The following is a 24889-nucleotide window of genomic DNA, read 5'->3' on the forward strand; positions in this document are numbered from 1 at the left end:
TTACCCTTGAGCGATGGCACGGGTGGAATCACCCCCAAGCAACTCTGTTTGTTGATTTTGTTGGGGTTCCTCCTTTTTTCCTTTGTTTGGTTCCTGTTCGAAACCACCAGCGCCATTTTGAAAAGGGGAAACAAAGAGAAACAGTTCTTGTGGAATTCGTTTGCAGGTGTCCTTTCTGTCCTGATTATATAGTGGTAATATATCTTCTGTGGAAGAGGTATGTGGAGTTTTACATTCTAATCATACTAGTATTTTCCATAAAATTTACTATGCGCCCTTTTCGAAACGTTACCAGGTTAGCCTACCCCACATATCCTCATGTTTTTGATCAGCAATATTGGTAATAGTAACCATCTGTTTATATATGTTTTGTAGTTTCATTTCATCAAAGCCGAGGATATTTTATGTGACCAATGGAATTTTGTTGCTGGAAGTGGTGGATTCAGTGATGTAATAATTGGTTACCATGTTGGTTGGAAGCAATTTGTTGCCGTCAAAGTAATCAAAGCTGGTGGCCGACACAGTGAAGAACTCTTTAAAAAAACGTAAATCCAGCATTCATGATACACTACTGTAACTGTTTTTATTTAAATAACTTTAATGTTGTAGAATTGGTGAAGAGCTGGAAAACCGAGAAGGGGCTGTAACGTTACGGCTAACATAGGTAAGCGTCCAAGATCAGTAAACTGGACAAAATCGGTAACCTAAATACGTGACTGCAGCGGCAAACAGGGAGGGTACATATTTTCATCCAAGGGGGGTACTTGAAATCATTTACTTTATACCTTGTACTGTGTCCACGATAGGTAACTTTGTTATACGTTTAGAGTAGTCACGCTATACCTTGCACTACGTCCATGATGGGTAAGTTTGTTAAACGTTGGAGTAGTCACGCTATACCTTGCACTATGTCCATGATAGGTAAGTTTGTTAAACGTTGGAGTAGTCACGCTATACCTTGCACTATGTCCATGATAGGTAAGTTTGTTAAACGTTAAGGTAGTCACGCTATACCTTGCACTATGTCCATGATAGGTAAGTTTGTTAAACGTTGGAGTAGTCACGCTATACCTTGCACTATGTCCATGATGGGTAAGTTTGTTCAACGTTAGGGTAGTCACGCTATACCTTGCACTATGTCCATGATAGGTAAGTTTGTTAAACGTTAAGGTAGTCACGCTATACTTTGCACTATGTCCATGATAGGTAAGTTTGTTAAACGTTAGGGTAGTCACGCTATACCTTGCACTATGTCCATGATAGGTAAGTTTGTTAAACGTTAAGGTAGTCACGCTATACCTTGCACTATGTCCATGATGGGTAACTTTGTTAAACGTTGAACAATTAACGAACTTACCTATGATGGACATAGTGCAAGGTATAGCGTGACTACCCTAACAATTAAGAAACTAACCTATCATGGACATAGTGCAAGGTATAGCGTGACTACCCTAACGTTTAACAAACTTACCTATCATGGACATTATGCAAGGTATAGCGTGACTACCCTAACGTTTAACAAACTTACCTATCATGGACATAGTGCAAGGTATAGCGTGACTACCCTAACGCTGAACAAAGTTACTTATTGCGTCACAATCCAAAGTGTAACGGGACTACCCTAACAATTGACGAACTTACCTATCATGGACATAGTGCAAGGTATAGCGTGACTACCCTAACAATTAAGAAACTTACCTATCATGGACATAGTGCAAGGTATAGCGTGACTACCCTAACAATTAAGAAACTTACCTATCATGGACATAGTGCAAGGTATAGCGTGACTACCCTAACAATTAAGAAACTTACCTATCATGGACATAGTGCAAGGTATAGCGTGACTACCCTAACGTTTAACAAACTTACCTATCATGGACATAGTGCAAGGTATAGCGTGACTACTCTTACGTTTAACAAACTTACCTATCATGAATACAGTGCAAGGTATAGCGTGATTCTCGTAACAATTAATGAAGTTACCTAGCGATGACGCAGTACAGGTTAAATGATTTCAATTACTCCCCTTGGATGAAAATATGTACCCTCCCTGTTTGCCGCTGCAGTCACGTGTTTAGATTACCGATTTTGTCCCATTTACTGATCTTGGACGCTTACCTATGTTAGCCGTAACGTTACAGCCCTATATGGGAAAACCTGCAAAAACTAAATCATATCAACATAGTGAGTGTTTATGGTTGGACTAAATGGCCCTTTGCCATTGGGATTGTCATGGAGTTCTGTGAAGGGGGAAACCTATTGGAACTGCTGCTGAATACCTCGATCATTTTGGGATTTCCTTTGCGTGTCCGGTTTTTACTGGATGCTGCAGAAGGTCTCAAAGCTTGCCATGGTTTACCTCTGAAGAGAATGGTTCACGGAGATGTCAAGCCGGAAAATTGGTTGCTTACCAAAATTCTGCGCCTCAAATTGTGCGACTTTGGAAATGCAGAACTCGCAACTTTAACTGGATTGACAACAAAGGATCCTTCAGCAAGAAGCAAGAAGGAAAGACCTCAATACACACCGATGTACACAGCACCTGAAAAACTAAAAGATCCCACCATGAAACCCACCAAAGAACTTGATGTTTATGCTTTTGGTGTGATGGTCTTTACTCTCGTGGTGAGGGCATTGCCATATCCGACTGACAACCTGAAAGCTTTACAGGACTCCATCAAGGAAGGAAGAAGACCAGATTGTTCCATGATAAAACAAATAAAGTCTCTTCTCAGTTACAGTGACAGAGCAATCGTTGAAAACCTCGAGCAACTGATGAAGCTGTGTTGGGATCAAGATCCATCTGTTCGACCAAACATGATCGAAATCTGTGAGAGATTGCAGCAACTTCTTGACCAGCAAAGTCCAGAAGTTATCAAGCAACAATTGGAAGATGTTGTCAGGCAGATGGACATGAAAGATCCCTTTCTTGTCAACAATGCGACGCTGGTTTCCCTTCAATCATTTTGCACAAATACCCGAAGATTCCAAGGTTTGTTCTCAAATTTGTACAAACTAGCAAAAATTTCCGATCATTAACTGTGACTGTAGAAAAATTGACCCAAATTTGCTTGCTTGTCTCTGTTGTGATATACGATCCTTCCGCCAAGTACACAATCCTCCAACCTATAATGATGCCAGAAAAGATCATTCATAGCACCAGCAATTACTAAACCTTTAACAAGTTTTTCTTCAATGCATAAATATGTGTGAATGAGAGTATATTCAACTAATACTTCTTAGAAATGATATGTAGTGTATTATGTTGTTTGTAGCAACCATGTATAAATAGAATTCATTGTAGACATAATAAATATAGCACTGTGGTAAATACAGATGCCATAGCTCAGGGCTCGGCAACCTTTTGAATGCTACGGTCAGTTTACAATTTATGTTTAAACTTTGATGACTTTGTGTGCCAACCTATGGTGCACACCAAAGTATGTTGGCCTTTTTTTAACCATTTTCTGCATAGTGACTAATCATATGGGAATATATGAAGAACTTGTAAAGCACTTTGCACTTAAAAGAAAACTAAATCCTTTAAACATTATTTAGTTCGTTCTCCTGCACTTGGGGATTTCACCCGAACTCATTCTTCCACTGATTCAACTGAAGACCAAGTGGTTTCTGGACGAGCAGGTAGTGTTGGAAGCTGATGTATGCAGAGATTATGTCTTTATGTTATGCAAACATAAAATACTGATCACTTTAGTTAAAAACCCATCTTCACTTTAAAGTGCTGATCCCAAATTTTTTTATAGCAGGTCAAGGATTATCCAATGTGAGGTCACAACAGTATGACTTGAATGCTGAAGAAATAGTGGAGCAACAGCCAGGTATTTTCAAAGATGTATACCCTTTGTATGTTTTGGGTTGGTTTTCTGAATGAAAGTTTAACACTTAACATCAAATACCTTACATTTTGATTTATGAAAGAATACCATTAAATTAGTTAAGGACCTATATGGGTATTAGATAGGAGAAATCCTGTGTTCAAGGCCCTCGGCTGTAATGCATCTAGCGACTGTTCCGCTTGTTTCCCAATGACCGTTGATGGGTCTTGTGACTTACATAGGGACCTGAAATTCTACAAAGTTGAAAAAAAAAATTGCTCCTGGATGAGACTGTATAGAGCAAGGACTTTTTGGGCCTCCTGGAAGATCATATGACCAACAGGGGGGTATACTCAGCCCTTGGGGGAGGGCATTGACACATTTTCAGCAACTAAATTTGATTTTTCTGCAAAATCCAGTTCCATTTTTGGTTGCTCTTTTAACCAAAATATTGAGTAACCAGGGGGGCAAATGGCCCTAGGGGGGTGGCTAAACCATTTTTTCGGAGACTAATTTTGATCAAAATTTGTAGATATGAAATGGATCTTTCATAAAATCACAAATGATTGGACACTTAAACGATTCATTTTGCCACAAACACAGCCTGATGTTTTTGCTCCATTTTCAACATAAATTTCAGCAGCACCCACCAGCAAGTTACTACCTAATTGGAATAGCTCAAAACCACACTAAAACTGCCCCAAACACCTTAAAATTCGCCATGACAACACGCACATGTGCGCTCATTCAACCGTAAATTTAACTTAATTGCGTCACTGCTTTGCTTGGTGATGCATGACTTTGCATTGTGACACAGGTCTACACGGTGGGCATTTCCCAGCACCAAAACTAATTTTCATAGAAATACCAATATGCGTCCTTAAGTTTTAAAGTAAAATATTGGTGCCATATTCCAGAAATCATACAAACCGGAAGGTCTCCAGAGAAAGTTCTCCAACCTTTGGCAGAAAATATACCAGCACAGCATGATAACAATGAATATATTGAGAGACAACTAGGTACTTAAAAATGCTGTTAAATTTGCTAATACAGGTTCCGAAACAGTGTATCAAAATGCACTAGTAGCAAACTGTATGACCTCTCAGCTGTTGCACTGCTGAAAAAATGAGTCATTATATTACCAAGTGAATTAGTAACTAAAAAATATTCATCGCTATAAATAAAGGTATTACTATTACATTTTGTAACAAATAAAGGTATTCTCTTATGTTGAAGTTGGAAACCACATTGCCTAATGCAATATTACTCTTAAATAATTTCCCCCTCACAAACCCTCCTTACACATTCGCTCTGTTTACCATCATGGTAAATTCTTTTTCATTGTCTATCTATGGACGAAAAGTATTTATTTAAAACACCTGGAACATTTGCCTTTTATCGAGACAAACCAGCTCTACAATTTGGCACCACCAAACAATCCATATAAAAATTCTCTCAAAAGCATATTTGTTAATTTTTATTTTTTGGCCTTCCAAAATGACAAAATTGAGTTTGTCTGTTACATGATGTTTGCAATAAAATAATAGTTGACTTTAGCAATCCATTCTCATTCAGCTTTGAAAAGAAAATCAAGCAATGACATTCCAAGCGCTTCCAGTGACAGCAAGAAAATTAAAATAAATACAGAAGATGGAACATCACGAAAAGAACAAGCAGGTGAAAAAATAAAACTTACGACCTCCGTCATATATATTTTGATATTGTTAATGGAGGGCACCTGTTATGACATCACAAACTAGTGATTGTGATAAACATAATAAAAATAAATGTAAATTCATGTTATATCACTTCCAAGACACTGAACAGCATCCAACCACCTCTCATGATGAAACCCATGATCCTTTTTCAAGTGATGAACAAATAAATGCAGGAAAAGTTGTGCAGGGACGACAACAAACAGGTAACGCTATGTGTGTAACAATTTTTTACTGAAAACAATTTGAATAAACTTTATCTGTTGTTGGTATGCTACTGATAGTGGTAAACATTGCATTACAGTGAAGCAATTACTTTCGTAGGGTTTTAAGTTAAATTGATGTAAGACAAGACATTGGCAATCACTTTGTAAAGAAGCCTTTTTCCTTGCCAAGCTTTTTTCTTTTTATAGCCAAATCTTTACAATTCAGCCACTCCAAAACCCCCAGGAACAGATTGCTAGCACCTCTATTTAAACCGCTATTTTTTAAAAGCTACTGGTGACGAAACCAGAATAAATTGTTAAAATGTAGGAATACCATTTAACAAAAGGAGCTGTTGATGATACAGGAAATACAACTATTAAGAATTAAATACCATTGTATTTAAATATATCTGTTTAAACCAATAAGCAAGAAACAAAAATCTTTCCTAAAACTTTCGGGAAAAAATGAACATTTAGGACTTCCAAATATCACATATAGGTTTTTCAGCACATTTGTTGTTATATGACGTCACAAATAATAGCATTGACGTGTATATTCTGTGATTTTTCACTAAACCAAATCAAAATCCCTTTTCTGGTAAATTGTAAAACATTAAAGTTAAAAATACCTGAAATATATTTATATGCCCCCTTTTTAAAAAATAAACGGTGAATGATCTCTAGCGCCACCAAAAAATTCCCCCGAAACACTGACACTTTGAATAGACCGCCAGGGTATGTGATGGTGGGAGGTTGGATTTATTTGTGTTTAAATTAAATAAATTGTTTTTATTTCAGATGAAAACATCCAAACTTTTTGGATCCAAACTTACGTGAATTTGTTGGAAAAACATAAATATTTGGAAGCAAATGAAACAAGAAACCAACTTTTAAGGTCACTTGAAGGTTGTGGGAAAACTGCGGAAGATTTGGAAACAACTGGAGATATAAAGAGAAGAGAGGGAAAATGTTTGGAATCGATTTTATTTTTCGATGTTGCGTCTGAACTTTATGTCAAACGTGGTGGATGGGAAGCGGGGAAAGGTGTGGGGATTGTGTTTGGGGTTTGAGTCTGACATGCGAAGATTTGATGAAAACATCGGATTTGAATCAAAAACTTGAAAACAAACGAATAATTCGTGATCATGTGTTCCCACTCATGGAAACGATCAGACTCAAAGTGTATTATGTCAAAAACGTGGAAGAAGGATTTAAATGCGACAATCAAGTGTGGTGTTTGCTCAGGATTGGGTTGAGTCAACGTTTAATCGGAGATTATTCGTCGAGTGAATCAACACTTAAACTTGGACTTGAAATGATGAGAAAACGGTTTGGTGAAAACTCAGCAAAGCATAAAGTGTTCGGAATTTTGTTAAACAACCTTGGTTTGGTTTGCATGAAAACAAATCGACTGAATGAAAGTGTGGATTTTTATAAAAGAGCAATCCAAGCTTACAGAATGGCAACAGACATAACTGAAGAGGAAAGGGAGGAGTGGATTGAAATAAGTGAAAACAATTTAAGTGAAGTTGAATCAAAACTTGCACAAAGGAAATAATTATGACATCACAAACACAAAATGTGTCATGTTAAATATGTTTGAATTATGCATTGTTTACGTAATTTGTATCAAAATGGAAGGTAGCTACCATGCACTTGAATGAATTTTGTGATTATTTTTTCATGCCGCTGATGATTTGTAGATATAATAAAACAAATAAAATGATATTGACTTCAAGACTAAGCTTTGGTAAATGCAAGGTTTTAGGCAAAAACACAGAATCTGTTGGATGTCAGGTTGGAAAAGATACCAACTTTAGCCAAAGAAAGTAAGTGTCCTGCTTTTTTCTTTCATGAAAGTGGATGACATCGTAAAAAACTATTTAAGTATTGACAACGTCATTAAAATGTGCCATAATTTTAAGTGGCTCAATTCATATTGTTAGCTTATAGCACATGCATTGGGTGCAGCCAATAATAGGTACTAAAAAAAGAACTTTAAGACATTTTTAAATACTTTGCGAAGTAAAACAATAAAGTAGTCAACCTCCTGCCAAAGGGCCAAATGTAGTACATTAGGTCTTTGTATCTAGTCTGCTGGGAGTTTGTGCAAATTAGTGACATTTTAAAAACAAGGTTTGTGCTGCAGTTTGATGTTTGTACACGTCACTTACCTAGGCCATATTTTAAAGCATAATTATTGTAAATAGGTTATGGTGTAACTCTAATTGTCCACTTTATAATGGTTAAGAAATGTCAAATATTTGATGATTTTTGGACTGTCAATAGAAAAGTGTGCCCACCCCTTTCAGGGTAGAATAACCTTACCAACCATTCCACATGTGCAAGGTAAAAAACTTTTCTGTATGCTATGCTACCAATAGTTCCAAATTACAACTGGTTACTACAGTTGATTCCGCTACGAATGCATGTTGAATAAAATAATGCATTTCCATCATGGGTACTGCATATCAACCCAACTTTTTGGAATGGGAATCTGTTAAAGATTTTGGTAATAAATCTAATGATATCTATCAGAGGCCTGTTGCTTCTGACTAATTAATACAAATCTTGGTTGTGTTGGTTAAACAAATACCTTACTTTAAAGGTTAGAGGACATGCTCATCTATATTCTAGTAAGTTCCAGTGTTTACGTTCTAACAAGCCAATTTTCTCATTTTGGGATTTTGACATCCAGCACCATATTGGCAGTTTGCACCAGATGAAAGTCCTGAAACCTTCCAAAAAACTTAATACACATCTGAGACTTTTTTGGTGAATATATTGTGCATTGATACAGTACGATAAATCGAGCATACATTTGAGATGACAGCAGTGCAGAGTTAGTGAGATTGGCTTGGGTGAGAGTAAGGAGAAATTTCCATGTTTCTATTTCTACTGCTGGTCCTTGCTACAATTCCTTAATTGAAGTCAATTTATTTTACAAAGGTATAATTTGCACAACAATAAATGGCCAAAACGCAGCACAGTAAAACTTGATTTGCAGTGACAATTCTGGTGTGACAAGTTTGTCTTTTTGTAAAACAGTTGCACGTTCTTGTTTTACAACTGCAAACGTCACTAAACCACAATGGCTCATGACGTCACTGTTTACATGTTACGGATGAGTAATTTTCTGTGCAGGGACCCGGGTTTGCAGAGAGAAAACAGGCCGTGTATCTGACTCCTATGACTTTTAAAAAAACACCTGCACGGGCTATCTTTACGAACTTTTATTTAGCTCAAAAACAAACGACAACACATACCTTAGATAACTACGCGTAAGCACTCAATGCAGCCTTCTCCCCACGATTTTTCTTACAGAGCGCGTAACTTGGGCCTTTTCGCTCAGTTCTCTATATTCCTTCTGTGGCTTACGGCCATCGATATATATACGGTTATTGAGATTACATAAAATAATGAATTCGACAGGATCAATAAAAATGTCGATGAGAAATTAAAACCAAAACCGATTTGCACATATGTTAGAGATTAGCCGATATGTCGGATAGAAACGAAGCGATTAACCCAAAACAACATATGCGCACGTACGCGAACTAATCAAATTGCACAATTTAACAAAAAATGACGTTTAATCATAAAGTTTTGCTGCATCTGCACTTGACTAAGTTTTGCATTGCAAAGTAATTTTTTGTATGTTCCGCGTATCAGTGGTTGAAGATTTTTGGAAAACACGACTTTCAACCTGTTCAATTTCTTCTGTAATATTGCCAACAATGACAAAATATTCTCTGAATTGTCAATGTTCAATGCTCGCTGTTCGTAGTTTTCTATTTAACATTTGTATTTTAAAGGTAGATGAAAGCGCTAATCCTACGTCGTACTCGGGTAACCAACTATTGAAACGTCACGAAGTTAACTCCTGGCGTATGCAAGTGTGTAGAATTATCGACTCGCGGCCAAAAATAATCAGAAAATCGACAGGTAGGCCAACAGACCGCATAAGAGAAACAAAAGAATGCAGTTTAATGAATAAACCCAACTACATTATTTAATGAAAATTTAAACACTGTAACCGAAAAACAATAAAAAAACATTCAACTGCAACATGGAGAATTTTCCGAATGACAATAATTTATACCAAGCCCTGGCGCGCCAAATTAAAAAAAAAACGAACCAGGCATAGTCTTCGCTGTGGGTCACAAGTTTGCCAATATCCGAGATATACATTACGATTGCAACCGTCTTATTTCAGTGTTATGTCCTCAGCGTTGAAACGTCATCATGGGTTAAAAAGCTCGCGAAAAAATGTTAGGCAGCGCGCGGAACCCATTGTGTCATCTTTGTTCATTCTGCGACGGGATTTTGGCCGAAAACGTTACGGAAAAGGCTTTTATTTATTATCTATGACACCCAGTCTTAGTGTTGATCGAAAGCATCCTGTCGCAATCACCTCGTAGACGAAGTTATGCCTCTTTGTAACGTAAATTCAAACTAAATCTGCAAGAAGTTGTGTTAGCTTTTCAGAAACATGCCAGGCACAGAATTTTTGCAGTTTTTCGCTGCTACGTTTTTTTAACCCTGAGAAATATCAGCGAAGAACCTCCGTCTATAGCCTACTGAGCTATCAAACATACATTGCGTTTTGTTCTCCAGTGAAAATTTTGTGTCCATTTCGTACAATACCATTTTTCACCTTTTCCTCCACCCTCGAAAAAAGCAACTTCAATTATCCTTTGCAAGGATATGCATTGGAACCGCAGTTTCTATGAACGTAAAGTCCATCTCCGTGGCGCGATTTGTTGCAGTTTCCTGTTTAAAAAACCCTCGTCTTCCAGCAAGAGGCATCAGTATACCGCTGTGTGTAAACCTGCAAAATGCACATAAATAATTAAAACCCCAACCAATCCTGTCAGTGCGTGATAAATCAAGCTCTCGGTGAGGTTTGAACTCACGACCCTGGGCTAACCAGGCCCAACGCTCTACCAACTGAGCTCTCAGTGGTTTCACGGGGTATATTGTGGCCAAAGTACACTGATGTGCAAGCGCACAACTTGTCAGGCAACCTTCACATATACGTAGGGAAACCTGTGCAGTTGGGCAATCACGCCATTCAAATCTCACTCCGACTTTCCAGGAAAAGTTGCTGGAACATTAGCCTACTGCATTATATTATGCAATGATGGTTGAATATTAACATTAATTTGTTTGATTCTGGCATCGATTTTTGCCTTTTTCACCATTCTAAGTGTTCAAAATTTGACGCCACTGTTCGACACAGGCGGTGTAAAGAAGTGTTTAGTTACCGCGTTACCGGTATGCAGTACCACAAACATGCCAACTCTATTGTTATTAACCAAAGTCCATAAATTAAACTACTACTGTACATTCTTCTATACACAACACTTTTGAATTTATGGAGCCTAACATATCCGTTATACAAATCCCGCTTCTTCAACACCGATCTTCTCAGTTTTACTTTGTTTAAGGTTTAGCACCAATATGCTTAAATCGACCATTGTTTCCAAACATGGAGCATTGTTAACGAACACACGGTATTGTTACCGAACATTGCCCTCTTACGAAACTAATACCATTTTTCATTCAATCTGAAGAGATATAGCAGCAAGCTACTTTTTAATCTGTTTTTAATTTAACATGTATTTTAAACTTGTGTAGGACTATTATGAAGAAATATGCTATGTTTAAGTACAAGAAACGTATATCAAACGTTTTTGTAGCGCAAAAGAACTTGCGATCACTTGTTGGCGTTTTCTTTCCAAGTTTCACGCTTTCGTTGTGTCACGTATTCTTTTACGCCACGTTCTTTTTCACCTTCTGTTTCTTCACCTTCCACCTGCTTAGTTAAATGTTTTGTGTCAATTTATATTTTATTCACGAATTGTCTCGAACGCACCAGTCACCGCACGTTGATTTTATATCGCAGCGCTCCCTTCCTCTCACGTGACACGGCTGGACCAATGACTGGCGAGATAAAAGATAAAACCGGACTAACACGAGACGCTAAGAGAAATCGAGAGACGTTTTTACAGGTTGTGATTCGACTGTGGTATTTTTAAAGTTTTTGTGAACAAGATTTTATCTAAACGGTTGTGCTGGAACAGACTTGTGGTTAGCCGTGAATGCAGCGTCCTGAGAACAAAGGAAAGCGTTTATTTAAGAAGCTTAACATTTTGGTTGAAAAATATGTCAGGCCTTTCGCATGCGTTAGTCACCAGACTTCGAGATTTTTTCTTTTCCTTCGAACTGAAATGGAAGAGGCAGATATTTCTCAGTCACAATCTCATAACTTTTCAAACTTTGGCAGTTTTGTGGCAGACACACTTAAATCTATGCCCATTAGTTCTTCTTAGAAAGCAATGGCCGCAATATTACAGTGTTAAGGGGCTCATTGTATGAATACTGATAAAATTTCAGGTATGTAAGATTGTTTTTTATGAATATTGATAAAGAAGCACTTTGTATCAAACATCTCTATATGTAAGAGTGTTTTGTAAGTGTGTAACATTATACACTTTTTGCTACAATGTTATTAACAGCTTCAGTTATAGTTTATAGCAGTGTTTCCCACCCGGTGGCACGCGGCGGCATTCCAGGTGGTATGAAATTATTGAAAGCATTCAACATCCTTGGAATTACAATGGTCATGTTTTGCATGTCACTAAAGCACAGCAACGTGCACAAACCATACCACAGAAGCAACAAACAGGTATTTTGAAAGTTGAAAATAGTATTGTAAAGTTGGCACCCTGTAAAATCATCTAAGTTTTGTTGACCTCCGGACGCTCATTTTGGAGGTGGATTTCAAAAGTTACCGATAAACTGTGGATAAAATCTGCCATGCATATGGGAACAACAGTGTTTTGTGTCGGTCTGATATCGAGCCTCCTACTGGGCTGTGATTGCCCTGTAAGGAACTACGCAGTGGGGCGACCCTGTGTTGCAAAAGCATAAAACACTTCTGCGTCGTGACAGATAAGCCCAGATGTCAAGACTGTAAAAGCACTGCATGAATTTTTGCACGTGTAAGCTTACACAGATTTGGCTTCGTAAGCATTTAGACAGGCGCACGCACTCGGTCTGTTTTGGTTGGTCACTGCAACATGAACTATTTGAATTTAAATTTCACGTATACTGCTTCATCAACGTGGTTCCTGGCGCAGCACTACCATTAAAAAATGTACGAATTGAAACAGTATGGGTCAACCAATAAATAATTTTTAATTAACAAGAATTGTTCTTTTGACACTTAAGTTACGAGAGATTTTCATTGTCATCAACGATTCGTCCACCATCCGGTGAGACTTCCTCAAGGTTATGTCGCAACAATAATGAATCAAACGTACAATAAAGTTTTAATGTCGAGATGTTGTTTTTCACGATATGTTGGAAGACGGTGAACTACGACACTTGCATGTTGATATATACGGTGAATGGAGGATGCTAGTTTTCAAAATACCTCTGTGCGCTGCATTGGTGACTATTATAGTTTAAACAGTATTTACAACAAACATGTCCGAAAACGCTGGTTCGGTGTACCAGCTCCATTTCAATGCAGCAGCGACATCATGCGGAAAATGATTCAATATGCACGGTATAGTAACGAAAACGAAATGTAAGGAATTTGAAGGACAACAGTTACAATGGGTTCGTAGATAAAGTTACTTCGCGCCACTTTTATCGTAAAAAAATCAATTCAACATCGGCGCGAAGTTGAAGTGCTTCAAAAGTATAACCAGATTCGAATAAAAAAGGTACAAAGAGCTTACGTAAAATATTTAAATCGAAGAGCACAGCTTTTTGGTTAACGTTACAGTTTTATAATGGTGATTACGAGTAAAAAGCTGAAGAACTAATGACAAAGTTAGCATATGGATTTTGTTAGTTTAGTGGAGGAACTGTTGCCATGTTATAACCATCATCGTCAGTGTCCATATCAGATTCTGGGTTTGCAAGGGGATTCCCAGCGTATGTTGTAAGTTCGACGAAGGCGCGCAACTCCTCGTATCTGAAGACCAGACTTCCACGTTCGTCTCTAATATACACAACCAGATAGGTTTCTTGACCGCGAGCAACGTAATAAGTGTGTACAGGCATATTAAAGCTTTGTTGTTACAGCGGTTTAAGAACCTGAAAAAAGCGAAGTTTTACTTGTTGAATCTGGAAGGAATCACTCAAAGCTGGATATTGAGAGGTAAAAAGTTTCGTGCTTAGTGATTTTGAAAATTCCGTGACTTGGCATAACTTATGGGAATAATTCTGCATTATTCGACCTCCAGGAAAAGAATAAACAAACAATAGAAACAAGCCCTCGTAAACCACGTGACTTAAATAGCCAACCCCCTTACAATATTCTTGTATCCTAAACCGGTCGTAGAATTAGTGGCCAAAGCGAAACGTCCGACTGGCAATAATTGCCTTCAAATACCACAAACCTATTTCATTCTCTGATATTTGCGTCATTAATTTCGTACTCTTTAACACATGCGCAGGAGGTGTTAAAATCATCCAACAGCGAAGAGCAAAGCGCTAGTTTGATCGTGACGTCATTAAGGGTACTATTCAACTCCAACAGTTCGCTTCGAAACGACTTCCTACAACATACAATAAAACTGAAAAATCTGCTGCCTTCTTGTGGAGAACTTTATGTCAACGAATTCACAATAAATAAATTTTACAATTAGCGACTCCTAAAGTTGTTTTGTTTCGTCTGCTCAAATAAAACACGTTCTTAAACTGCTACAGTTCTGTAGTAGCATATCCTTAACCGGCACCCATTATATACCAAGCGACTCAGCCCGGATTCCCTTTTTCGGTTTGTATCAAATACGCGATGAGGCGAAATCCGCCAGTTAGCAAATTCGCGTCAAGCGTCGAAAGACACATTACTGAAACGTTTTTGGGTTCTGGTCCAACATGCAGGGCTCAATTACAATTCTATACCACAATCTAACTATGAATTCAAAACATGTGCTGAAAGCAACTCCGTATCTAATTCGCTGCTGTAATCCACATTCAAACAATCTACCAGTAGTGGCGCAGTTACAAATCGCAAAGCATTTCAACAAGTGTTTCCCTATTGTTATTTCGTCAACTTGCTAATGCGTTACAACCCGACGACCGCAACAATGAAATGTCTGCTATTTGATGCAGAACGTTACAACACCTCGCTTGTATATTAACAATAAATATCCTGGTGATAACAACTTAATTTAAGTTATTTCATCTACACTCACAACACGCTGTTGGATAGTTTTGGTTCGCATCGAAAGCAGGCAGGTATATATGCACCGCCACAGCGCAGGTCGGCCTTCTTTTTGCGGTTTTCGCCAAACACAAGACACAGAGCGCTAAGCGTCAAGAGCGCGACTTCGTGTCGCAAATATCAGTTTCGCATGAACCTCACGACAAAGAGGCCAAACTTTCATCTCCTATTTTTTTGAATTTATTGATGAGGGTACTTGGAAGGAATTTGCGGCATTATGTATAAATATATGCAAAGTGTGTTTTTATTTTAGGTTCAGATCACGGTTTACCACAGGACGTGCCGACAGACCTTACAATGCCGAAACCCATGGTAAGTAAACACTTTCCGCTTTTTGTTCGGTGCGCTTCATTTCGTAAATGTCAGCGGCACGAGCGAGTCGATACAAACGTATGCGAGGCTGTAATCCAAACGCATGGCGTTTGACGCGTTGTTTCATGGTTTGTGTAATTTAGCGACCAACCAAGTCTACCGACGTTGAGTAAACACATTGATCACGTGACGTACTGGGGTGGAATACATCACACGGGGTCGTCGGTTATGTGCTCTTCCGTTATTTTTTATTATTTTTAGATGTTTTGAGGTCTCGTGTTTGCAAGATTCTTTTCACTAAAGTTTGTAATGTTCTGCTTGTTTGTAGATGGGTTTTACCCGCTCAGTGTATTTGGCCACTCATAACTGGAAGTTCAATTTGTCAAAAGTGAATGGAAAAACTTTCCAGGTCAAGTCCTTATTCAAGTGTTTCCAAAATTTCATGAGTAGTATAAAATAACTTTGGACAGGTGTAGATTGCTGCAACTTCTTTTTCCAAGACGTCTGCTTTTCACCGTAAATCAGTGATTCCCAACCTTTTTGTGGTTGCGTGCCACATGGAGGTAAACAACTTCGACGACGCGTATCACCTAATTGAGAAAGTAACCTAGGGGATGACGTAACAAACATTAAGTGATCCCTTACGGTTTTTTTTAAATTCAAACTATATCCGCTAAATACGGAAAGGTTGTCGCGTACCACCTGGAATGCCGTCGCATACCACTAGTAGTGCGCGTACCACCGGTTGGGAAACACTGCCATAAATCAAACCATTCCAAACCATATTCCTTGAGCTAATGCATTGCCGACTGTTACATCTCCAGACTATCACTGCACCTCCTTGACTGCGACGCAACAATGGTCACTGTGCGTAATAATCCATTTGTCAAATCATTGTTGTGGTTGTTGCTAAGTTCTATTCATTTTCGTTCGCAACGTGAGAGTATGAGGTGATCAATGTGACTGAATGAAATTGTTGTATTTACACCTTAATGCAAAAAGGTATTTGATAAATTGTGAAAATAAAGAACTAATTCACAAAAGTAAACAACATTGTGGTTGTTAGAATACAATATTGTGGTTTTTGTGACCTTGATATACCGTGGTTAGGAATTGTTGAATAGGGCGGGACGGTTTGTTTTGACGAAATATATCCGTTACTATAGCCTTTAGCTCTTGTAGGCCTGGCGCATAAGAGTCTACACTTACGTATATAACTTAATGTGACATATATGGGTAATTGTTTTTTGAAGGCCACGAAAATAATGCTATCTGTAACGTTTGTGGGTACATAGATTTGGGCGATTCTGTTGTTTTGTGCCACGAATTTTTCACAAGACTTGTACAATCCAGCAGCAAGAAGTAAACTCCAATGTCGCAAGTTTAATTGCCGAGTAACACTTGACGTTCGACGCGGCGTACCGTGTGGTAATAGCAGGAAGAAATACAAAATACCCGACCTTTGCTTCAGCTTCTATTGTTGTAAGCGGGGCGTGACGAAGCAACGGGCGAAGAACGCTGTCTGACCTGACATCATTTATAGGTGTTTGTATTTGACTGCACGCAGTGCTGATGCCATTTTCCTTTCTTTGCAACACAAAACAATATTGTTACGTAAGTCACTGATAAAAAAAGAATCACATTGATGGGCAAAATTTTGTTGACAGCGATATGTTGCCGGAATGAAAAGATGATGTTGACTCAAATCGTTTTTATTTTGCATGAAACTTTAATGAAGTTACAAAAAGTTTCGGCATCAAAAATGTTGGTCTTTTGTACAAAATTAGAAAACCACCGGTAAGGAATGTATTCTCCACGTCGAGTGAACAATTGCCACGCCATCACGTGTAAAACAGTTTCCCAAGAAAGGCCCTGCGAGCGACGTCATTCCCGTTGGTTGGTTTGTGTGGCGTCAGAAGTCAACCTTGTGTAGAAGAAAACATGTCGCCAGACGTTCGATTGCGAAATTCAAGGCACAACAACAAAACACTGGAAGGTAACAACAACAAAAAATGCCGAAAATATTCCGGACTTTTCCATTATGTACATTGATCTGTTCCTAATAGTATAATGTGACAAATATCTAATGGTGACCATGCCAACCAAGCAAAGACCTCCTCTTTTTCGTGACATTCTTGTGTTTACCGTTTAGCTGTTTTACCTTAGGTTTCCTATCGGCTTAACACAAACATTTGCCTGACGTCAACCAAAGCTCGTGAGGTTTTAGGATGGAGACTTGGAGAGTTTCAGTTCCTTTGTGTAGTAAAACATATAGAGTGTGTTCAATATATCATTTGATTTGATACAGTTTTGTTTGCTATTACCGTCCATTTGTGCTTTTTATATTTTATAAAAATAGGCTACAGTATTTCAAATAACAAATTTTTTGTTTAGGCCAAGTTGTTTATAATGGAGCTTGCTAAGGTATTGATACCAATGGTTCGCCGTGAGCCATGCTTGTATGATTCTAAACACAAAGATTACAAAGATAAGGAATTCAAAGAAAATGTATGGCTACGAATTAGTCAAAAAACGCATCAACCAGGTTAATTCTTTTGTTACATTGGCTACTGCTTTTGTGTTCCCAACAATTATGCAAGATGTCAATTTTTTAAAAAATATTCAGTGGATGACTGCAAGGAAAGGTGGAAAAGTCTGCGTGATCGATTTTCAAAAGTAAAAAAAGCTATGGATAGAAATAAAAAAAGTGCTAAAGGTAAAACAAGAGTTTGGAAGTACTACACAGATCTACAGTTCTTACAGGGTCATTTACGACTACCAATGTAAGCTATTTAAAATTCCATTGTGTTTTGTGAGTGTATAAAATTATGTCTGTTTACAGTATTGTTGATAACCCTGATTCAGACACAACTGAATTTCCTGAAAATGGTATGTTATATCATGTGTTCAGTGACCAGATTTCAATATTTTTGCTGTGCGACGCACACGATAATTTTTCTCTCCATGTTCAATCGCAATTACAAAGCAACACCCTGTGCATAATATTAAAGATAATTTAATTACTTTTGAAATGTTTCGTAGAATCTCATGGAAATGAAATGGAAGAGGCAGATATTTCGTGTACATCAACTACTACAAACTCCTCACCGCTTTGTAAGAAACGAAAACTGTCAACCTCAGAGTCGCAGGTAAAAAAATTTTGCTTTATTTCATGTATGTATGTTTTTATTAAACTATTTGCCCTTTTACTAGGAAAACTTTGATCACAACAATACACATTCAAAGGAATCAAAAACTCAGTCACAATCTCATTATAACTTTTCAAACTTTGGCAATTTTGTGGCAGATACACTTCAATCTATGCCTCTTAATTCTGCCTATAAAGCAATGGCCACAATATTACAGTGTTTAGGTGCTCATTGTATGAATACTGATGAAGTTTCAGGTATGTAAGATTGTTTTTTTTTAATATTGATAAAGAAGCACTTTGTATAAATTTCTCTGTATAAGAGTGTTTTGTAAATGTGTAACATAATACACTTTTTGGTACAATGTTATTAACAGCTTCAGTTAGTTTAGTGTTTCCCAACCGGTAGTACCACTAGTGATACGCAAAAGCATTCCAGGTCGTATGCGAGCGCCTTTCCGTAATTTGCAGATTTAGTTCCAATTTAAAAAATCGCAAGTGATCTAAAAATGTTTGTTACTTCATCCCCTAGGTTATTTTGTAATTTTGACAAAGCCAAACTTAAACGTTCAAGAAAAACATTAAAACATTAAACGTGTTTCTTGAGAGTTAAATTCGGCCCAAAAAAACGAACTTTATACGTTCATGAAAATGTTATGAGATACCAACAATAGCATGTGACATGTATTAATAATTTCCAATACTTTGAAAGATGATAATATTTTGGGCGCAAATCTTTTCTTTTCCGTGTAATTGTGTATCACACAAATTTACAGTCTTAGCATGTACGCTCTCTAACAACATAACCTTAAAGAAATGGAAGCGATGGTGTTCAATGAAGTATTATTGTATTACCCATGCCCGGTACAGGATCGTTAATATAACTTAAAAACTACCACAAAAACTCCTGAATATTTGGTTTCGGCCAGAACCGAACTTAGGACGATTCTGTACATCACCAGTGTAGAATGTCAGATTAAGGGAATTTTTAATATTCTAATGCGTTTTTTTTGTTTAAGGAAACACAACATCCGCTGAGGTTAACACGGATGGTGCAAAAGAAGAACATGCAGCCACCAGACTCAATCAGCAACATTATGAAGGTACAAACAACATAAACACATATTTTCGTGACTAGTGTATAAAGATACTGATATATAAAGTTACAAAAATACTGTGCAACCCACAATAGCTTCAACATCCACCTAAGACAACACAGAAATCATGTATTTTCTTTTAAATGGTAAGGTAGGACTGCTTGCAGCAAAGTCTTAAGTTTGGCGATTTAAAAAAATAAGCATGTTTAGTATAAAATAAGCTCTTTCTTATTTTTGTAAGACTTACTCACAAAACTAAACAAGTGTTTTTGATGATGGTAAATAAATGTGGTCGTCTGGCAATTTGTTTATATTAATGTAACTTGCCTAGGATCTTAAGTTCACAGTTCACTGAGATCTAGATAATTGTCATTTCTTAATTAGACTTTAAAGCTACTTTTGCAAAGCTTGGTTGTAACATAGATAACATTAATTTATAGGGCTCAGAAAATAATTTGCTTTGCCAAAAAAATTCGGATGCTGTATATGTTTTTTCTTTATATTTTTTGATTTTGTAATGTTTAGATTATTTGAATAATGGTGAAAGCATTCAACGTCCTTGGAATGACCTAGAATAATAGTTATGCAAGCGTTTCTTTTCTTATCATAATCAATATAATAATTGTTGTTTAGTGTTAGTTTGCCTCTAAATATTTGTTTGTTGTATACTTTTGCCTCTAAATATTTGCTTCTCAAATGTAGACACTGCTTTGAACACTGGTAAACCTGAAAGTTACCATAATTTTGTCAGCAATGCTACAGAAAACTTCATGCCAGCAAATCAATCTTCAGTTAATGCTAATGTTTTACCACCACAAACAGGTATTTCACATTGCTACAGTTCTGTATGTACAGAAAGGACATTTTGTATCATAAGCCAAATTGAACAACGTTAAACCTTACAGTTGGTTAACATTGAAAATCATGCCAGCATAAACAAGACATGCAAACCGGCTCATTTCGATCTGTGCTTGTTTTTTTTTGTTTTTGTGTTCACACACACAGATAATATTCCAAACAAGGAAATTAGCTTTTAGGTTTGTCTGCTATGTAATTTTTCTAAAGTGTAAGATTCATCTCGATGTTAAATTTGAGTTTTTTTTTTATGTTTAATGCAGGTTTTACTTCAGTGGGCGGAAATTTAAATCTCTTGACTGGAAACGATGCCTTTACTGCAAACAACTCAACACAGCAACCACAACTTATGCAATTTCTTCCATCAACAACAGGTATTTCAAAAAAATCTTGGAAATTTGGCTAGGTGGTAGAAGAAGAAATGAACAATTAAGGCCCAATTTTTGCCTTTTTTGCCATTCTAAGTTTTCGATATGCGAAGCCACTGTCGACACGCGTGGCGTGAAACAATGTTGAGTTACCGATATTCAGTAACATGAACAGACCAATGCCATTGTCTTTAAAGACCATAAATTGAATTACTTTAATAACTCAATTATCGGTCATGCCAATCTTGCAGCATTCACATCGATCTTACTAGATTTGTTTTTTCAATGATTGGCATATAGATGCTGGTGGCAAAGTGGTTCAAAAAAATTGGTGCCAGTAGAAGTCATTTAATTGCAAACTGCAAATGATTATTTCGGGAGAAATTTGTATTTTGAGTCACTATTAAACATCAGTATGTAACTGAATGGTTATATAGTGTTGAAAACTTAATGCGGTCATCGTTTGCTATGCTGGGATCCTCATCCAAATTAATTTTGTCTCTTTAGATGGCTAAGTAAGTGCAACCGCAAATAAATTTTTGAACAAAATCCATGCAAACATCAGCCAACACTTGCTTTAACGTTCAGCGAATAAGCGCGTTATGTTTAAAACTAACCATTTACCAAACACATGGCATGGTTGCCAAACATGTTGCTTTGTTTCGAAACAAAGACCGTTTTTTTGTTCAATTGGACCTATTTAAAGAGACATCTCAGCCTACAACATGCAGGTTATTCGTTTGTTTTGTCGCTATTTCAATGTATTTTATGTATTTTTGTATTTTAAACTTATGTAAGTACAAGAATCCTATAATGGAAATAAGCCTGGTCGTTCTCATACGTTAGTTACCAGACGACATTTTGCTATTCAACACGCACAACAATAAAGAAAATAATCTGCATTATTCAAAGCCTTAACTTTCAAGTTCCTTGTCGCCAATTTAAACCACATGCTAGATATGTATATTTTTTGCGAGCCTCGTCAGAGCACTTAATCTACAAGTTAATTTTTTGGTAAAGCTTAAATTATGTCATTGTACACATATTGGAAGTGTTATAAATTTCTGTTTTGTGTAGATTCTACTTTCTGTAATGGTGGAAGTTCCTATAATACTGTCACCAGTGTCCCACCCAGAAATGGTTCTTTGATTACCGCTAACCCAACACAACAACATCGGAATACGGTGCAAACTTTACAAACAGGTATTAACTTGAAATTAATAAGCTTTAAGCCAAAAGTCACACAGAAATGCAAGGAAGAAATTTTCTCCAAAATGGTAAAATATGCAGTGAATTCATTGCAACTTTGTGACATGAAAAAATCTTTATGTTAATTCATGTGTGCAACACCTTTTTCTCATGTCTTTTTTTCGTGTCATGCAATGAGGCCATCAGTCCATCCTAGCAAATTTGTTAATATCAAAAACTACGCGAAGAGTATTGACATAGAAAGATGTTTTTAGTCCCTGTTCACCATCTTTTTTTATTTTGATATGATGTAACATTTATTATGTTTCCGAATACAGAATTCAGTGCAAACCATGTTGAAATTGCCAATAACCCAACAAGCTTTGGTGAATACAAAACAAGCGGTGATATTTCTACGAGGCAGTCAGATGCTGCAATAGTATTGATGCAACTTTCAGGTACGTTTTCTTGTAAATTAGTAAATTGACAAAATTTAACGTTGTTTTTTTTTTTTTTGCACATGAATCTTTATGTGACCCTACCTAGGCCTAATTCTTTTCATTTTTTTTGAAAATCTGTAAAGTCTTGTACCGTATTTACTTGATTGTAAGCCACAGCTTGTAAAGTTTTTGAACCTACTGTTTCTGCGGTGTTCAATCGAGGGCAGCTTATATTCGTGGGTGGCTGTGGCTCTCAGTTTCAATGAAATTCATGTTTAACTTGCTCTGCCTTACCAGTACGTTTTATCAAACACAGTTATCAGCGTACCTGACAATTTCAATGGACAGATTTGTTGACAATTATTGTTATAGGGCACCTAAGGTTCCCTATGACATTTACATGTGGCTTAAATTCGAAGGCGGCTTATATTAACTTTTGAACACCGTCACAATTGAATAAATAAGGTTGTACATTCTCAAGTTTATTTGCACTATTTTTTTCACAAAATCACCAACTTGCTTAACACTAACATGACAAAAGTATGAAAATATATTTTTGTAAAACCTATTCAAGGTATTGAAGAGCCTGCAACTACTCCTTATAGCCCAAGGTTCACTGAACTATTAAATAGTCAACGAGTATATACTGGGAATATTATCCAGGGAGCAATACAACAAACAGGTAATTTCATTGTTTATTACAAGCCCATTGATTTACATAACACATATGCAAAGTTATATTTTTTAAAATTACAAAACATCACCAAAGGTGTAGCTTAGATTTAGTTTTGTTTAATCACTTTCAAGGCACTGAACAGCATCCAATCACCTCTTATGATGTAACCCATGATCCTTTTTCAAGTGATGAACAGATAAATGCAGGAAAACTTGTGCAGGAACAGCAGCAAACAGGTAATAAACACAATTTGAAAAAAACTGTATCTGTTGTTGGTAACCCCTAGGAACAGACTGCTAGCACCCCCTTTTTGAAAACTACTAGTATTGAAACATGAATAAACTTTTATGTAAGAGGAATGTAGGAATACCATTTAACAGAAATGCAAGCAATGCAAATGCTTCAAAGAGAGCTGTTGATTATACAGTAAATACAACATTTCATAATTAAATACCACTGTATTGGGAAAGTTCGGGAAAAATGAACATTTAGGACTTTCAAATATCACATATATCGTGACAAAAACATACATGGTTTTACAGCACATTTGTTGTTTTATGACATCACAAATAACGGCATTGACGTGTATATTCTGTGATTTTATACTAAACATAATCAAAATCCCTTTTCTGATAAATTGTAAAACATTAAAAGTACGAAACCTTGAATTTCTTTTTCCAATATGTCCCCTTTTTTAAAAAAATACACGTTTACCACTCTTTAGCGCCACCAAAAAAAATCCCCCGAAACACTGACACTTTGAATAGACCGCCAGGGTATGTGATGGTGGGAGGTTGGGTTTATTTATGTTTAAATTAAATAAATTGTTTTTATTTCAGATGAAATCATCGATTCAACTTTTTTGATCCAAACTTACGTGAATTTGTTGGAAAAACATAAATATTTTAAAGCAAATGAAACAAGAAATCAACTTTCAAGGTCGCTTGAAGGTTGTGGGAAAACTGCGGAAGATTTGGAAACAACTGGAGATAAAAAGAGAAGAGAGGGAAAAGATTTGGAATCGATTTTATTTTACGATGTTGCGTCTGAACTTTATGTCAAACGTGATGGAGATGAGGCGGTGAAAGGTGTGAGGGAATGTGTTTGGGATTTGTGTCTGACATGCAGAGATTTGATGGAAACATCGGATTCGAATCAAAAACTTGAAAACAAACGAATAATTAGTGATCATGTGATCCCACTGATGGAAACGATGAGACTCAAAATACAAAATATTAAAAACGTGGAAGAAGATATCAGATGTGAGAAGCAAGTGTGGTGTTTGCACGCGATTGAATTGAGTCAACTTTCAATCGAAGATTATTTGTCGAGGGAATCAACAATTAAACTTGGACTTGAAATGATGAGGAAACAGTTTGGTGAAAACTCAGCAAAGCATAAAGTGTTCGGATATTTGTTAAACAACCTTGGTGTTGTTTACGAGGAAACAAATCGACTGAATGAAAGCGTGGATTTTTATAAAAAAGCAATCCAAGCTTTCAGAACCGCAACAGACATAACTGAAGAGAGAAGGGAGGAGTGGATTGAAAAAAGTGAAAACAATTTAAGTGAAGTTGAATCAAAACTTGCACAAAGGAAATAATTATGACATCACAAACACAAAATGTGTTTTTGTTAAATATGTTTGAATTATGCATTGTTTAGGTAATTTACATGAAAATGGAAGGTAGCTACCATGCAATGAATGACTTTTGTGATTATTATTTTCATGTCGTTAGTGATTTGTAGCCGATAATAAAACAAATAAATGATATTGACTTTAAGACTAAGCTTTGGTAAA

The 24889-nt window shown here is 36.8% G+C and overlaps 2 protein-coding genes across 7 annotated transcripts; both read left to right on the forward strand.

Annotated features, from left to right (window-relative positions):
* Window positions 1-76: 76 nt before the first annotated feature.
* LOC145888695 (uncharacterized) lies at window positions 77-6827 on the forward strand. 6 transcript variants are annotated; one of them, XM_082979514.1, is made up of 10 exons: window positions 77-217; window positions 376-545; window positions 610-2184; window positions 2239-2992; window positions 3559-3642; window positions 3765-3839; window positions 4754-4855; window positions 5412-5513; window positions 5653-5757; window positions 6556-6827. In XM_082979514.1, the coding sequence occupies exons 4-10, from the start codon at window positions 2371-2373 to the stop codon at window positions 6825-6827; spliced, it is 1362 nt and encodes a 453-aa protein (XP_082835640.1). In that variant the 5' UTR covers window positions 77-217; window positions 376-545; window positions 610-2184; window positions 2239-2370. The 6 variants fall into 6 exon arrangements, with proteins under 6 accessions (XP_082835640.1, XP_082835635.1, XP_082835636.1 ...); XM_082979509.1 differs by having other exon boundaries at window positions 2249-2992; XM_082979510.1 differs by having other exon boundaries at window positions 2249-2992; window positions 3768-3839.
* Window positions 6828-17714: 10887 nt separating this feature from the next.
* Window positions 17715-24847, forward strand: LOC145889220 (uncharacterized). Its single transcript, XM_082980122.1, has 13 exons — window positions 17715-17861; window positions 17943-18099; window positions 18159-18205; window positions 18359-18465; window positions 18530-18722; window positions 19484-19567; window positions 20264-20383; window positions 20680-20790; window positions 21862-21987; window positions 22311-22430; window positions 22987-23094; window positions 23220-23324; window positions 23928-24847. The coding sequence occupies exons 1-13, from the start codon at window positions 17726-17728 to the stop codon at window positions 24689-24691; spliced, it is 2178 nt and encodes a 725-aa protein (XP_082836248.1). The 5' UTR covers window positions 17715-17725; the 3' UTR covers window positions 24692-24847.
* Window positions 24848-24889: the final 42 nt, after the last annotated feature.

The sequence above is a fragment of the Ascidia mentula genome, chromosome 2, assembly GCF_947561715.1.
Source record: "Ascidia mentula chromosome 2, kaAscMent1.1, whole genome shotgun sequence".
NCBI lineage: Eukaryota > Metazoa > Chordata > Ascidiacea > Phlebobranchia > Ascidiidae > Ascidia > Ascidia mentula.